This window comes from Lutjanus erythropterus, chromosome 8, assembly GCF_056507025.1.
Source record: "Lutjanus erythropterus isolate fLutEry1 chromosome 8, fLutEry1.hap2, whole genome shotgun sequence".
Classification (NCBI taxonomy): Eukaryota; Metazoa; Chordata; class Actinopteri; order Lutjaniformes; family Lutjanidae; genus Lutjanus; species Lutjanus erythropterus.
Window position 1 is genome coordinate 10,456,307 of NC_139324.1, and position 15,308 is coordinate 10,471,614.

General features: G+C 39.7%; 1 protein-coding gene across 4 annotated transcripts in view; it reads right to left on the reverse strand.

Annotated features, from left to right (window-relative positions):
- Positions 1-15,308, reverse strand: part of mlphb (melanophilin b) — a 59,510-nt gene that overhangs the window by 20,636 nt on the left and 23,566 nt on the right. For 2 of the 4 annotated variants that reach the window (XM_084723979.1, XM_084723976.1), the window contains exons 3-6: positions 14,392-14,613; positions 11,149-11,279; positions 5,591-5,646; positions 722-863 (exon numbers count right to left, since the gene is read on the reverse strand). In XM_084723979.1, the coding sequence (XP_084580105.1) occupies positions 722-863; positions 5,591-5,646; positions 11,149-11,279; positions 14,392-14,613 (551 nt within the window). Of the gene's footprint in view, positions 1-721; positions 864-1,797; positions 1,891-5,590; positions 5,647-11,148; positions 11,280-14,391; positions 14,614-15,308 lie in introns of all 4 variants that reach the window. The other 2 variants (XM_084723980.1, XM_084723977.1) reach the window with 2 other exon arrangements.

Genomic DNA, 15,308 nt, shown 5'->3' on the forward strand with positions numbered 1-15,308 from the left:
TGACTTCCACATTGACAAAACCACGATTACCTTATTTCATCCAGCTTTTACTAAATCAAATGTATCCTTTCTTTGCTGTCATGGTTTGGAAACAGATCTCTTAGAAACAGAAACTTTTTGACTCAAACTGTGACGTGTTCTAGTGGGCCGACTGGTGAGTCACAGCTTAACCCAGAGTCTCTGTACTCCATTGAGCAGCAGACAGTTACAGTGGATTACCACCTTGGTTTTAAATGATGACTCCCATCTTTTGTACAGTGAACTCCAGCTTCTTCCTTCTGGAAGCTGTAACCAATGTGCCCAGTCACTCTCATAAGCGTGTTACGCTACAGCAGTAAGTGCACTAATCTTTTTTCAACCTACAGCTGAACATATTATCAAAATGGTTAAATAAATTTGTGTTTTATGATATGCTAATGTTGTTAATTGCCCTATTTTAGCTGGTTGAAAAGAGGGTGAAAAAGGGTCTTAGACTTTCAGACCAAATATTGACCAGTTTTCATGGCTCCATTAAAGTTAATTAGCTCTTTTAGCTCCCTGTGTTTTCCTTCGCCTACACTTTGAAAGTAGGTTACTAACACTGCAGTGTGTTGTTGAACACATGACTTGCTCCTCCTGTAGCTGACCATTAGGTCTTGTTTTGTGTACTTGTACTTTAGTGGAGTTGTTGTTTAATGGAGACTGTTTACTTGACCTGAGATGTGCTCTCCTCTTTATTTACCTTGCTGTGGAGCCATTCCCAGGTCCAGACCTCCATGCTGCTCCTCCAGAATCTGCTGGAAAACAGAGGCCATATCAGCCTCAGCGAGCATCGACTCCCTCATGCCTACATCCATGTCCATGATGTCATGGGAGACTGGGGCCTGAGAGTGAGGACGGAGAGTGTTGAGTGCTGTGGTGACAAATTCTTCAACGGCACAACGGAGCTAATGACGCCTTTTCATTCTCAAATAGAAACGTCAGGAGAAGATGGAGGGTGAAAGCATTGGGATGGTCACAAAGATATGACTTAATAAAGTGAGGGTAAGAAATAGTCATAATTGTGTCCACAATAATTGGAAAATTACTTCCAAGCTGCACAATTCAATTTTAGATGACAAGAGAGACCCCCAATCTAGGTTTTGCATTTACATACATGATGAGTGAGTAGATTAAGTTACCAGCTACACTAAAATATTCATATTCCCACCCGTTCTCATTCCCAGGTCATCAAATACTGAAGCTTTGTCACACCCCTCTCATACAGACTAATATATTAGACTTACTTAATATAATAACTACAAATAAAACTTTAAGAAAGACAATTTCATTTAGTTTTCTTCACAGAAATTAATGAAATGTGTTAGTCTTTGTATGTTGGATGCTCTTCAAAAGTTGGCTTTCATAATTCATTAGACTTCTTTTTAAGATGTGAAAAGAATTGATCTCTCATGTGATACACATAAGAAAGCCACTGTGTCTTGTTTTCATGCCACTCGCATTTCTTTACATTTGGTGAAATGCTGTTGTCTTGTCTGTTGCATTCTGTTAATGAGCTGACAAGACGTGTTTGAGTCTGTGCAGACAAGCATGCACATTTGGATGTACATGATGAGTGTGTTGTGGCCAGATTCGAGAATGACTGATGACAGTGCTTAACATGAATGTAACATTGTCTTGCCAATGCAGACAATGTTTGGCAAAGAAAGAAAACAGACACAAGCCACAGAAGAAACAGTCAGAGGGTCCTATTGTATGACTGTGTGCAGATCGGTGTGGTTTGTGGAAAAGCTGGTTCTGGGGTCGCCCAGTCTGTACCTGATGTGACTGGCGACTTGATTCGATGAGGTAGTCACAGCCCAGTTCGAAATCAAAGGGATCGACAGTTAACCGCCTTTTGGACTTTTTCATCTTTGGAGAGCAGAAAGGGAAACACCATCACCAACAGAGAGGAGAGAGCAGAGAGGAAAGAAAGATGATTAAAACAAAATTTAAAAGTGTAGACAAGCAGAGATGAGAGGGAGGATTCAACCCCAAAGAAATCTTCACCACTTCAGAAGCCTTCACACACTCATCAAAAATTGAACTCAGACTTTATGACACATTATGGTTTGTGCATCATTTTAAAAAGCATCATTTGGAGAACATTAGTCTCAGTGTAGTCAGACTTACTGGGTGTAGACTGTGTGTATAAGCCTGCCACTGGGTGCTTGTTTGCTACCTACTACATCTTTAACAGCTGAACTAGTAATCTGTACCATTTTTCAAAAGTAACCTTCCCAACACTGGTCATGTGTTACCATTACATTTGAGTTACAGCATTAAGCATTTGATTTTCTGTAAAATACATACCTGCCAATCTTTAAAAAGCTCAGAAGAATGATTAACAATACACACTGCTGTTCTGAAGGCCAGCTGGATAAAACAAAATCAGTCTCATGTACAATAAGAGAAAAAGAATTCTTACACAAGTTGGAACCGTGTTTTCTAATCCTGACAGACAGAGTTGCCCTCTTTTAATAAAACAGAAGCAAACTATAGAACTTATTTTGTAAGAACACATAAAAACATATACCTCTATAATAACATTTTCATTTCAATATGAATTTTCATTCATATTGCACAAATTGGATATGTACGTATATCACTGTGGACTAATATCTCATCTCTCTCATCAAAAAGTGGTGTAACTTTTTTACCATGCAGCAGATGGAATGTTTTTTTTCATTCAGATGGATAAAGAAGCCTTTAAGGATTCACAAAAAGAACGTGAGAACATCAGCCAGTGTTTTTAAATGACCTAAAAACTATTTGTCTTCACTTAAAAAAGTTTGTGTCCAGGCTGCCTGAAAATGTAAGTTGACTGAAATTGAAAAGACAATTTGATTATTGGTAATTTTGTAACAATTCAAAGCAAATGTTTCTAGTCAAACTTCATATTAAGTGTTCTGTACTTGAGAAAACATTTTCAATAACTTATGTTGAATTAACAACTCTTAAGGCACACTGAAGAACATTACAAACAGAACTGATTTTTTTTTTCATTTTCTCAGTTTGGACAAAGAACTTCCAGCTGCTCCTTGTGGAGCTACTTTATTCCAGCACTGGCACAAAGACAACATGAGAAACTGCTCCCAATGAATTTATTAAATTTGAAGTGTAAATAGCCATCTATATCAAGAACTATAAAAATAACTATAAAAATGTCATTTAAAAGTTGTTGTAATGCAGGTGGATGGTGGACTCCACACCCCAACTATAAAGTAGCAGTTCAAACTCCACCATCCACTTGAGTCAGAGCAAGTTATAAAACAATATTTTTTATAATTATAGTTATTTTTCTTAGTTTGAACAGTCCTTAAGGAGGTGAATTCAATACTAATCTTCATTAGCACTGTTAGCTTTATTGTGAAAAAAGAAACCATGACTTATATTTACAATAAGTTTTCATTATGTATGTTTTCTTCAAACTATAAACACCAAGGGTCTCAGGAGAGTTCCACCACTCACACAATGCATGCTGGGAAGTCTACTGAAATGCTGATAATATTTCTTTAGAAACTGATTGAACTCTGTACAAGTACGTTCAACTCGTAATGTCATGTTAGAAGGACTCATGTTTCTGATGTGTTCTGAAAATAAAAACATTAATTAGTTTAATTAAATTGAATAAATAAAACTTCTAAATTATATTTACATTAGATTACTGAGAAAAGATGAATTGATTCCACTCAGTTCCTGTATGATTTTTTAAACTTTCTTTTCAATGATCACTGAGTACAATATATTTATAGCTTTGGGACTTAAATTGGATGCTATTACATGAGTCACTTGGAGAACATCTACTATGCTATTTGGCCGTGGTGCCTAGAAAGACAGGGACTTCTTTTTAAGATCCTGTGTTGTTGAGAGACAATCCACTCTACCCAGGAATCCTTGAGCACGACGCTGCGTCCATACAGGCTCCAAAAACTCCTCCCCATGTTTGCCTTGTAACTTCTCTGAGTAGGTGAAAACGAGGTTTCCTTACAGGCTCAGTGAGGTGATTCACGAGGCAGTACTCTGTTTGGAACAGTAGAGGGCACTCTGTCTAATGAAATTCAAACGAGATGGTCTTCTTCTAGTCTGTCCATCAAAAGTCCAATCATATAAGATATAAATAAAACTCTGGTAGTTAGACTGGAAACAGAGCATCCACAGACCCAGGAGAGCCCGAGAGTCCTGTCAGCATTTCTTCTCCTCAGCAGCTGCTGCAGTGATTGAAAGTAAACAGAGCTCAGCTCCCACTTTACACAGAGAACATGGAATAAACAATAGTAGTTTGCTTTTATGATGAATTCCAGTGGACTCAGAGCCCCTTTTCTTACAATCTCAGGACTTGACCCAGAGGCTCCCTCAACTCAGCTCAGACTCTTTCATGTGTGCGATTACGTATGACAGCCTGGTATTTACCCACAATGCACTACTGCCAGTGCCGGTTCGACCGTGCCTAACCTCAGCCGTCGCAAGCAGTCAAAGCATTCCAGTTGTTCACGAGGGGCGGCTCACATCACATAGATAACCCGTGCAGAAAACACCTCTGCTTTTCAGCGCAGGAAGGAGCCGTCAGCGTGACAAACATCAGTGCAGGCCCTCGCAAAGTCTGAGTCAACTCAAGAAACATATGCAGGCAAAATGCTGATTTGAACTCAAATGAAAGTGCCTGTTTTGCAGATGAGCTTTCACTCTCTAAAGCATTACAAGCAAAACATGTTTCTGTGGGCTGCACATCAGGACTGCCACGTGTTCTCAACATAAATTAACAAAGAAAATCACTAGAACCAAAGTTCTGCTGTTTGAGAACTAATTGCTATCTGCTTCTTGTTTTATGATGCATATCACTGGATTTTCTGCTGCCCACAAACTCACTAAAACTTTAGTAGCAACAAAATAGATGCAAGATGCCTTTTTTATTTAATGTTCTAAACAAGCAAACAAAGATTAAGCAATTAGCATTAGTTGACACAAACAAGCATTTAAGGTGCCACGTACTTGTTCTTCAAGCGTAAGAGAAAATTGATACCACTTTACAATAAGACGACCCTTATGAATGCTTTATAAATGGTAGGTTAATAATTAGGTTGTAAACACTTTATAAATCATTGATAAACAATTCTAAACAGTTTTAAGTTTTCATGCATTGATGTAGGCTCACTCTTTTGCAAGATCCAGTTACTGCTTATTATTACCACTTATTAATGACTTACAACCGTTAATAATTGGCAAAGGGAACCTTATTGTAAAACAAAAAGTGATGCATACTGAAAAAAAATACTGAAAAAAAATCTGATAATGTTAATTTGATATGCCAAATGAAACTTTTGGACTGTAAGGACATGCTGATGGTGGTTAACTGTTACTTGTTGACAAATATAAATGCTGCTGATGGAGAAGACAAAAGCTAAATAAGAAATGAGATCTGAGGCTTACCAGCACTGTTGCCCTGTTTATGCATTGTGATGTGGCAGCTCATTAATGATTTATAAAGGGTTTACAACCTAATTATAAACCACCTATGTATCATTTACAATGGTAGTCTAATTGTAAAACAGAACCAGCAAAAAATATTTACCTCTTTGTAGTGTTGTGAATCTGTTGCGTCCATACTGTGCTCCTCATATGCGTCTGCTGATAAAGAAGACAGACATGTTAGCGTTTACCCAAAGCTTTTTAAAATAACTCTATGTGCTGGACAATAAAGCACATGATTTCCATAAAGTAATGCAGTGCATGAATAAAATCATCTGGCAGTCCTTTATGCGCATGTATTTATGAATCTCCCATGTGAGCAAACCAAGGAGTCACATTATGCAAACCTTTTTCAAACCCGCCAGATAACTTTTAACTCGGTGCCCTTTGTCTTTACAGCCGGATGCACACTGTACGGCCTGTGGCAAATCAGATGCTTTTTACTTCCATCCAGCATAGCGAGGAGGCAAAAGAGGGAACATTGTGTGTTTTCAGCACCTATTTATTAGACGGTTTATGAGTGAGTTGCATTATAACAGTTCTCTCTTACAGAAAGAGAGGAGAGAGAGACTAGGAACAGTAAAAGCTGGAGGGAGAAGCTGAAGTTCAAGAATAGAGGGTTTCTCAGATCAGCAGACAAAGTGATCAGGCTGAAATGCAGAACAACAACATGATTCACGCACATTACAGTAAACTACAGTGAACACTGAACGGTACAGAAAAAATGTGCAGACAGACACAAAACACATTACAAAGTCCCATTATTACAGCTATTAATACTGCCGCTTATGATAATGATAGTAATAACTGCCACTAATGAGTTTTGTTTTAAGCCTTGTTGACTCTCCCTGACTAAAACTTCCCTGGCTCTGCTTCTCTACTCTTGATTCGCCAGTGTGAGTGAAAGCCAGGCGAGCACTGACTGTACCAACCTAACCAGAACCTTTTGGTCTGTTCCCAAACCACCAAACGCACTTTATAAGACATTCAGAACTAAAACGACTGAATGGATCATTTTAATAGTCTAATAAGAACTGAATTAATCACTCTGATTTACAGCATCGTCCTCTTTACAATTACTTGAGAATTTTTACTAAATGTTATTTTAAGTAAACTAGGCAACGTACCAGTTATTAAACATTAATATGACTTCAGATGGATCTAAAGAAGACCACACACACAGAGTTGGATTAAGCTTCTAAGAGGCCCCGGGGAAAAAAGAATGTGTGGGCTCAAACTGACTCCTGTTTATTTGGTGAAACTGAAATTTATTTAGGAGCATGAAGGGTCCTATACCACAGCAATAAACCAAGTCATAAAAAAGTTTTTTAAATGCACATTCATAAACAAATTTGCAATGCCTGAAATAATAACAAACCAATCAACATATGATGTATAGACCTGCCTTCAGAGCCCCTGTGGGGAGTCCCCTTGCTTTGCCTGTTTCATAATTCAACCTTGGCCTCACAGATGCACTCCACCATATCTGAAAATTACTGCAAATTTGGCATAATGTGAGCAGCATATAGCAGCTGTAGGGATGTAGCCAGGATTTGCCATATAAAAACACATAAAGATAAACAAATAAAACTAAAAACATAATAAATCAGGTATAAAATATTCATTACACTATATGTATTTAATTGTTTTCAGCCATGCTAGCAGCTTGGCTGTAGAGATGGCAAAATTAGTTGGTTGATCTGTCCATCACTTTGGTCAAGACAGATATGTCAAACTTTTGCAGTGGTTCTCAACCTGGGGGTCTGAACCACTAATGGGGTTGCAAGATGATTTCTGGTGGTCGCCTGTGGCTGTGGAGAAAAAGAAAATAAACAACATATTGTGGCAAGCAGCGCAGAACAAGAAGTTTCGAAGATGTATGTGGTCAGGGTGCTGGAACGAGGGCGGTATGAATCATAGTCATCACATACGTGCCAACACTCCTGGGTTTCTCCCATATTTCATGGCCATCTCCCAGCGCCCCCTCTTCCGTTTTGTTGTTTCTTCCAGGAAATTCCTGTAATTAGCATGGCTCTCAAACTTTTTTATGAATAATCATCATGAACGAATCAAATAAGTTATGTATGTTTGTCTGACACTAACCCAGTTCAAGGTGCAAATGCATGCATTATACCTTCAGTTTAATATTTTACACCCTCAGGTGAACACTAAATTATAAATGCCAGGAGCAAGGTGGTAGGTCTGGCGTACGGACTGTGCAACTCCGTGCACGCCTCTGAAACAGCTGCGCTGGACACAGTTAAACGTGATAATGACAGCTCAGCAAACGAAAGACTTAACTCAGGAAATGTCCTACATGTCTGGATTGTGCAGAGAGTCACAAAGTGAACACACATCACCACAAATCTGCACCCAAAGACAGAGGGAGTATGATTTTCCATTAGGTAATAACGATTGGAATAATGAAAAAAAAAAAGGATGTGGTGATGATCACATCAGACTGACAACTGTGTTCTCATGTGTTGGAACGGTTTGGGTAAAAGCACAAACTATTCATCCATCCATCCAGAAAGGATAAAGTATATTTAAATCAGAAGGCATATCTGTCTGGCAACAGTATCTGACCTTTACTTATGATTCGGTTAAGACATTCAGTTTAGTCTGGTGTGTGTCATACTCGTGGAAAATGGAAAAGATGAAAGAAGACATGGCTCATTTAATTATGTTTCATATTTATCCTAGAGCATGATTTGATTGTTTTAATTTACCTATCATTCTAGTACTCTGAAATGAAAATGAATGAAGCAAGGTTCACAATTTTGCCATTATGTAGCTGTAATAAATAGCTCAGCAAATTGGGATAATTCAGGTAGTCTTTACTTTCCACATAAAATAACAATCCGAAGCAGCAGTTGCACCATTAAACTGAGGAGCTGGGGTGAGCCAAGTAATTGAGTTAAACTCATTTTATATCAAACGCATGTGAACAAAGACGCTGTTGTGAGCATCAGTGTTACATCTCCCTGTGTGCACAAAGACACTGTACACATAGGATGACACCCTCCGAGCTTTGGGGGCCTGACGGACCACAGCAGAATACATACAGTAAGAGGACAGCAAAAGAATGTGTGTGTGTGTGTGTGACTGTGCAGTCATGCATGTTGTATTTAATCCAGCTGGTCACATGAATGTGATGAGTTGCTGATCATATAAACATAATGCATCTGTTAACATGCATATTTATGACTGTGTTTCATAACTACAAGTTGCATCTGTTCGCACTGGATTTCACATAAATACATGACAAACAGAAGTTTTTCTTCTCCCACCCCTCTCTCTCTCTCTCTCTCTGTCTCTCTCTGCTGCTGCTGCTGCTCGGTGGAGATCTGCAGGACTCCAGGCGGGGAATAGGAGACATGTGACTGGATGATCACAAGGCCCGCTGGGCTGAGCCAGTCAGCCATCCCGCTCTGTTTCCCATCCCAAAATCCTCGAGGGTGACTCAGCGTAAGCAGTACCAAGAGTCTCGGCTGTCTCCTCATAATTCATTGATCTCCTGATGCTATGATCTCACTTGGAGACCTGCTGTGTATAATAACTCTGAAAGCTGAAATGCAGTGCGCTTCAAGGGCACTTGTTTTAAATGCTCGAGGTGTGGCCTGAGGATATTGGCGGTGCTGTGTGAGCAACTTCAAAAAGGGAGCAAAAAAAAGTGCTGGAAAGGTTTTGATGAGGCCTCATTCCGTCACTGCATCAAACTTTAAACATGAGCGGTAAACATAAACAGCACTTTTCACCACTACCAGAAAGTCTGGTAATCATTTATGCTTGAAAGTATGGGTACAGATTTTAAGAGATACAGTAGACAGTGTAAAAGTCTCACAAGGCTGAGTTTCCAAGTCTTTTGGTCAGTTAAGGACAAAAAGCTAAAATTTAAGGACCCGGCCTGAGCTCCATCCCGGCTGCGACAGCACTCAGCACAGCTGTGAGGAGCCAGAGCCGGAAAAACAGGAAAAGATGGAGGAGATTAAATCCCTGTGACAGATTTGGCAGTCCACTGATGACTTCTTACTGTCTGAAAAAAAGACAGGAAACTTAATTCTTGTGACTCAGTGTCACAAAAATGAAGCACAGACAGATGGGTGACAAATTAAAGAAAAACAGCAACATTGAGCATTTTAGTGAGGTGTTAGGCCATTAGGAGCAGCCAAAATGCTGCTTGGACTGCATCTGCCATTGTTTCAAACAATATTCTCTAATTTGGCGTTTTTCATAATGGTTGGCAGCACTGTCTGATCTCACATATGTGTTCCATTTGGTTGAGAATTGGTGAGCACAGGGGTTCACAAACTTTTTCACATCAAGGACCCCTACATTAGATGTACATTAGACCACGAACCCCCATTTTGAGAGGATTTTGCCTTAAGGAATCCTCTGAGTGTTTTTGTTTAAGTTTGAACATAATAAAGCCTTTAGTCAATCAATGATCAAACTAGGATCACTATAAATTTCACTCAATTACAACGGTCGATACTATTTCTTCCCTTAATGTTCCAGCAAGAAATGGGATCTGGGGTCCCCTACAAGTCATTCAAGAACCCCTGCTGGTCAGTATGAAGATGTCCATGGTACTTGCTTGGACTTGAAGAACTTGCATTTTGCTGTTCACTAGAATAATACAGGACAATATCACCAAAAAGTATCGTAGGGTTGGACACATTCGATCCAATATCAGTATGGGGTACCAATACTGATGTAATTTAAGTCCATAGTCTGCTGGCCGCTGAGCAGGTTCACTGGAGCAGTTGGGTTTAAGCCTTGCGCCTCAAGTGGTAATGAGGGAGGGGCTTATGCTGCCCATATCATAACATAAGGTACTGTAAAACAACATAAGGTAACATTTTAGTCTTGAAACAGAAAAGCAAGACAGAAACTTGCAAAGCCAGTATTCTGAGGGGTGGGAGTTCTATTGGTGTGAGCAGATTTCCATTCAGGTATTGTAATCAGATGAGAACTGAAAACAAGTGTATCTCTAAATTCTAGCACCAACTCGTCCAAGTCATGAACTTGAACTTGAAAACTGACACAGTTCACACATGCACTGAGCTTGTCATGGTGGTGCTAACCAATTTTCAGATGGAGGAGTGTGATTGGAAAGGCTGATGCATATTTTCCATGCAGTTACAGTACAGTATGCAGCTGTTGAAGCTCCTCGAAGCCTTTCATTTATTGAGGATTTCTCATGGTAAGCTCATGCAGACTGCCAGCACTGCTTTGTGACTCTGGCAGACTCCACTTCTGACCTGCAGCACCTCCCCGGGGCTTGTAAAGAAATGAGTGGAACAGATGGAAATTTGTTAAGGTTGCCTTTTCAAAGCAATCTTGACCTGAGTCCTGACATTCTACCACATTTGTAACCTGATTTGATCAGCACTACTTCACACATATACAGATATTCCCACATGGCAGCTGCCCAGAATAACTTCAGTTTTTAACTGGTGACAGCTTCAGTCAGCAGGCCACACTGACAGTATTTGTCGAGTAAAGTCGTTAATCATTTATTTACCGGTATAATGATTTTCATAAGTGGATCATGGATTAAAACATTCCAGAATTAAAGTCACCTGTCACAGCAAGCATCATGTTGCCAAACCACCCTCAAAGGTGTCTTGATAATACTGTGAAAGTTGGACTACTCACCATCAAGCTCATTCTGAGAATGTCTGTTTAGTCTCTTGAAGAGTGATCGCATCACCTTGGCACTGCCGAAACGCTTGAAGCGGGCACGAACGTTTTCATGGTACCACTCCAAAGTACCGATCTTGAGGACCCTGTGAAAGGAAATGCAGGAGACAGAATAAGTATTGACATTATGCAGAAAATAGTTGTGGGACAATAAATATTCAGACTACAAGCATGAATGTGCCTCGTTTGTTAGACAAAGCATGAGCAATAAATTACTGACTGCTATGGTGAGCAAACAAAGTTGAGTGCAGGTTTAAGCATGAGATGCATAGCATGACATTTTCCAGACACGGGCTGAGCTCAGTGAAAGGACACAACCTCATCTGAATAAACAACAGTACAAAAGTTACATATGGAGCTGGAATGTGCATGAATGAAAATGTATTAAATTCTATTGAAGTGAACAAAAGAGAAGAACAGTAAAGGAGATCTTAGCTGTGTCTGTGGAAACGACGATTGCCAAAATGTCTATGAAATGCTGTGATGTGCAGCCACTGAACTGCTCAGTAAAAGGATGGTCCAGATGATTCTATAGAGGAAAGCAGACGACTAATGCAATTCATTATTAACTGTCTGTAGCTAATATTTGTTGTTCATGGTACCCAAACTGAGCATGATTTGGAAATACAAAATCTTGAAACCCACCGGCCAGTGGCGTATTCAGGCTGCCTGAGGTGCAGGAGTGAAGAAACAGTTCCAGTTCCTGGTTTAGATTACTTAAAATTCCCAACAAGGCAGTAACTATGCATATAAATGCAGATACATTTTAAAAAGCAAGCAGATGATAGCTGACAGATGCTGAGATTACATTTTGGCCAGTGCTTTCCACCTCTTTTGCTCACCACATGGACTGTTTACCTGCATGCAAGTAAAGTCCACTGAAACATCATCAATACTACTGGGACTACAAACAAAACAGAAAGCAGAACACCTCTGATACTACAATCTTGTCCCTTGCTTACAGATTGTGCGCAGATTCATATGCAGTTATAGAGATTCAAGAAGTACTTAGCTCACCTACTAAACTCTAACAAATATTTAGACCTCAGCTGTGCAGCCATACCAAAGTATTTATCTGCTAGCTGCTGAAAAGTTTACACGTGTTGATTAAGTGCTTTCAGGCTCATAAACAAATCACTGAGTCAGAGTTAGGGTTAGTCACTGATCATCTGAGTATTCAAACAAATAGCACTTCTGCATTCAAAAACCTCTTTAGTAGAAAAGCATGTCTCCAGTCATGTTTTGACTTGGACTGTATTTTGCTGTCATTTTCTTTTATAAGTGACAAATATCAAAATGGAAAGATTTATGTCACACCCTTGCAAAGGATCTGGATACACCCCTAGCAGTGTGGTTTTATAGGTTTTTTTTAAAATAACTTTTGATTGAAAAAGGTCAGAAGGAACTAGACTAAAGAACTGATTTCTTTACTCAAAGCTTGTTATTTTGGATTCCTTCAGAATGTTTAAAAGCAGGTAAGTAGAGGTAACCAGTGAAGTTCTAAAGCCACAGTCAAGGCAGCATCACTAAGGATGGGAAGTGCTACGATTTTGCCAGAATTGATTCTGAGCACAGTGTAGCAGTACCAATGTTGTCATCATTCTTGGTGAAATGAAGCCATGTTGGAACCATTTCTGTATGGATTCAAAGTTGAATACATGTTGGAACATACAGTCAACAGTCTCTTTTCTGAAAAAGAAATGATTTGGGGCATCCTTTTCCAATCTTGGGGTTGGAACACAGGGAACATGTGGTTCCCTGATGTGCAAATGAAATTGCATTATGTGGCATGACGTGGCAATGAGTGCAGTTGTAGTGGAGCGAGGAAGCCTTCTGGTGATGCATGGGAAACAACCAAGCTAGCAAAAAGTTTGACCGGGTAAGTGAGTCATTCTACTGTGATCTCTGCAAGAACAAAAGGGGGATTACACTGCACACTTAAAAAGTTATGGTTCTTTTGAAAGCTCTCCAGACTAGATGTGGCAGATGAAATCTGTACCCTCAGCTAAATCCTGTGACTTTACGTAGCAGCAAGAGATCTGCAGTCACAACCATCTCTTTCAACATTACAAGTTTTCAGTTGTCAAGTTTGAAGTGGGGTTGTATGAGGTTCTTCCACAGTCAGTGTATTACCTACTGTGGATAGTGGTCGACATGCACCCGGTTTGGAGAAGCAGAGAGGAATACTAGCACAGAGGCTAGGCAATGCCCTGCTGTGGACAGAGTCAGTTTAAGTGTACGCTGTTTTTAAAATAATTAGCTTTTACCCTTTTTGCAAAAGAAGTCCGGTTCAGAGAGAGTGTGATATTTGGCTTATACAAGGGTGGTTTCCCAGGAGTTTTTGGCTGATATTACAACTGCAATATGATTATTATGATTACATGATGATTAGAGGGAATTCTGTCTTTTTCTCATTTTTATTGAAAAACATCTGAAAGTGATTATGGTGTGATTTTTGTGGGGATCTGTACCAAACAAAGATAAAATAGCATATGTCTGTAGCATATGACGTGAAGGTCAGGACATCCCTGCAGAACAACAATATTTGATTTCAAATGCTATTTTGACATACATTTTTGAACAAATATTGTGCCTCCTGTGATTTGAAAATTGCAGTACATCATATTGCAGTACATCATATTGCAATAAAATTTCTAAGCTAAATTACGTATCGCTGCTTACCCTGTCCACAGCAGTACATTGCTTAGCTTCTCTGCTGGTGGTCCTCTCTGCTTTTCCAAACTGGAGGCATGTCAGTATCAGAGATGTCAAAAGCTCTTCACAGCTAAAATTGGGCTCCAAGGTCACAAAAGGTTAAGCACCTATGATCTGGGGGTCCAGCAAAATGTTAGTAGCTTTACTTTAATGTTCAGATTGAAAGGGAGAGCACAATAAAGGAAAATGTTTGATTTCTGCTGATCTAATATTGAAAAATGTGTATTGTTTGTAAGATGTTGTTCAGCCCTTGGGCTTACAGCTTGCTGCCATTTTAACAGAGTCAAACAATACAAATGTGGAGGCAGTGGCGCCCGTTAATCAAGAAAACACGCTCTGAAGTGACTTCTCTTTCATTCTCTTTGGTTTCCAGAGTGAAGCCAGCTCTTTTTGAGTGACCGCAGATTTTTCAGCTCTTGGCTGTGGTGCTGGCCTCACTTTAAACTATTAAAGGTTTCATTTTGCAAATTTGTCATTTCCTACCTGGCCATGCGACAGGGGTCACACACCCAGCCCTGCTCCTTCTTGTTGTAGCGACTGCAGGACTTGCAGATGAAGAGTTGGCAGTCCAGACACTGGCGCTTGCTGTTGACCAGGAACTTGAAGGGATGGAGACATCGAATACAGTGGGTCTCAGTCAGACTTGACTGGTTGCCCAACAACTCTCTCTTGGTGTCTTCTTTTTCAATCTTGGTCTTCAGCTCCCTAAAAAAAAAAGTTGGAAACATGGAGGAGTTTATTATTATGGAGGACAACTTTCTGGGTAGCCACCTGTAAAATTAAAACTATTCCACCTTTAGTGTCATATCAATAAGAGAAGCAACACAAATGGCCATGTCATGGGTGGCTAATTGTTGTAGGGGTATGATTCTCACTTTGGGTCTGAGAGGTCCCAGGTTCAAATCCTGGACGAGCCCTCCATGGGAACAGCTTACTTGTCAGTAATGGGCTAGAGAAGATACAAATCCTCTGGAGGATTAAAATGCATCCTTCTTCTCCCCAAAGGAGACTTCCTTGGTATAATTGCAGGATTGTACCCTCAGGGCTCAGTCCCAGTTATGTCCTTGAATAGTGGCCAAGCTGTATTAGGGGTCCTTCACTGTACATCTCATTTATATGGTTCTTCCAAGATCTGTTTAGTCTAGTTTAATGAAAAACACTAGAAACTTGGGGAGTTTCCCAAACTTGAGGTTACCCCTGCCTCCAGTCTTTTTGCTACCATTTTTGCTGAGACAAAATACAATCATATCCTGTAAAGCATCAAAGAAGATGATTTTGTACATGCAACAATGAAGTCAAGGACTGTAGCAATGCAATGCTATTATTGTTTAGTACATTCACGTCCAGGAGCTATATAGCTTAGCTTAGCACAAAGACTGGGAACAGGAGAAACTGCTAGC